Source organism: Crocuta crocuta, unplaced genomic scaffold, assembly GCF_008692635.1.
Source record: "Crocuta crocuta isolate KB4526 unplaced genomic scaffold, BGI_CrCroc_1.0 scaffold224, whole genome shotgun sequence".
Taxonomy (NCBI): domain Eukaryota; kingdom Metazoa; phylum Chordata; class Mammalia; order Carnivora; family Hyaenidae; genus Crocuta; species Crocuta crocuta.
Window position 1 is genome coordinate 203,297 of NW_027529545.1, and position 1,563 is coordinate 204,859.

Consider the following 1,563-nt stretch of genomic DNA (forward strand, 5'->3'; position numbering starts at 1 on the left):
GGAAGTGCTGGTGTTTGGAGAGCCCGGCTCCTAGGAGGAGGCGGAACGAATTCTGGTTTGCTTGAGATGATAGCGTGGCCCTGTCACTTCACTCAGAATAAACGCGGAGTCGCTTTTGGATCTGAAAAGGGACTACCAAACTGAAGTGTTCACCTGTGCCCTTGTGCTTCTAGACCCTTCTGCTTAAATGTTACCTTCTCTACCCTTGGTATTCTGTTGTGTGTGCTCTGGCTAGGGGCGGCTGGGAGCTCGGTGGGTTGGTTCTCTCTTAGGGGAGTCGATTCGGTCTCACAAATGCCACCTGCTTCTCCAGACCCCACATCCATGCACCCCTGACTATTTTGCCCTCACCGTGTGGAAATCCCGGCACATGTGAGTGCTGTGGGCCCCGGGTACGAATCCACGTATTCATGCGTTCATTCGGTGACGGGCGAGTGCCTGCATGTGCCGGGCTGTCTCCTGGCCAGTGGCCCCAGTGCAGTGGGAAAAGTCCAGCTCAGAAATAATAAGGGAGAAAAAGTGGAAAGAAGAAAAAAATGACCTTCAACCCTGTGACAGCTGCTGTTCTGTTTTACTTGGGTCTGACTTTGATTCTATAGATTTTGGAATTGCGTGCATTTTGTTCTGGGACTCTGATTTGTTCTGAGGAATTCCAGTAGGCTACTGCGTGCTCTGCCTTTGAGTCCGTTTTCTAATCTAGCCCCTTAGCNCCCACCCACCCATCCTCCCGTCTGTCCACCCATCCATCCGGCCACCCAGCCACGCACCTGCTAGGCTCCCACAGCGTATCAGGCACTGCTCGGGGTGCTGGGGGTACGTTTTCAAGCAAGGCAAAACCAGTCTGGGTTATCCTGGCATCTGTGACCTGGATGTGGTTTTTAGAATTTAGTCTTTCGAACCTAAATCGGTGGGGGGGACCTTACGGCCGAATTTCCTGCCGGGAGCATGTCCTCACTATCTCTGGAAAATCCACCAACGGCCCGTTTCCTTACCTACAGGATTCTCCTTCAGGAAAAAAGGAACTGTCTACTCATGCAGTTGGAGGAGGCCGCCCGCCTCGCGTCCTATCTCCAGTCCCAGTTAAAAAGGTCGGTAACTGAATTATCGTGTTAGAACCACGTGTCCGTGAACTTCATCGTTCCCTTTCGCTTGTTTGTCCCGTACCAGAACTTAGAAGCGGAAGTGGTCGTCAACCCAGGGAGAAAAGCGCCTACGCTGTATTTTCCAGAGGCGCTGCTCACACACGATTCGGGGACTATGGGGAGAGCCGAACTTGGCTGCAGAGTAATGAGTCTGAAGTCAAAGTCGTCCAACGATTTTGTAATTTAATCCACAGCTTCCGAAGCATGTCCGTCCATCTCCATATGCACATGGATATTTTTATTTTATTTTTTAAAAATGATATGAATAGGGGCGCCTGGGTGGCTTAGTCGGTTAAGCGTCCGACTTTCGCTTAGGTCATGATCTCGCGGTTCGTGGGTTCGAGCCCCGCGTCGGGCTCTGTGCTGACTGCCAGCTCAGAGCCTGGAGCCTGTTTCAGTCTGTGACTCCCTCTCTCTCTGA

At 52.0% G+C, this 1,563-nt stretch overlaps 1 protein-coding gene across 1 annotated transcript in view; it reads left to right on the forward strand.

The window, feature by feature from the left end:
• The window catches only part of WWC3 (WWC family member 3), a 108,591-nt gene that overhangs the window by 82,833 nt on the left and 24,195 nt on the right, over positions 1 to 1,563 (forward strand). Inside the window, exon 10 of the mRNA XM_077761392.1 lies at positions 999 to 1,088. Coding sequence (XP_077617518.1) covers positions 999 to 1,088 — 90 coding nt within the window. The remainder of the gene's footprint in view (positions 1 to 998; positions 1,089 to 1,563) is intronic.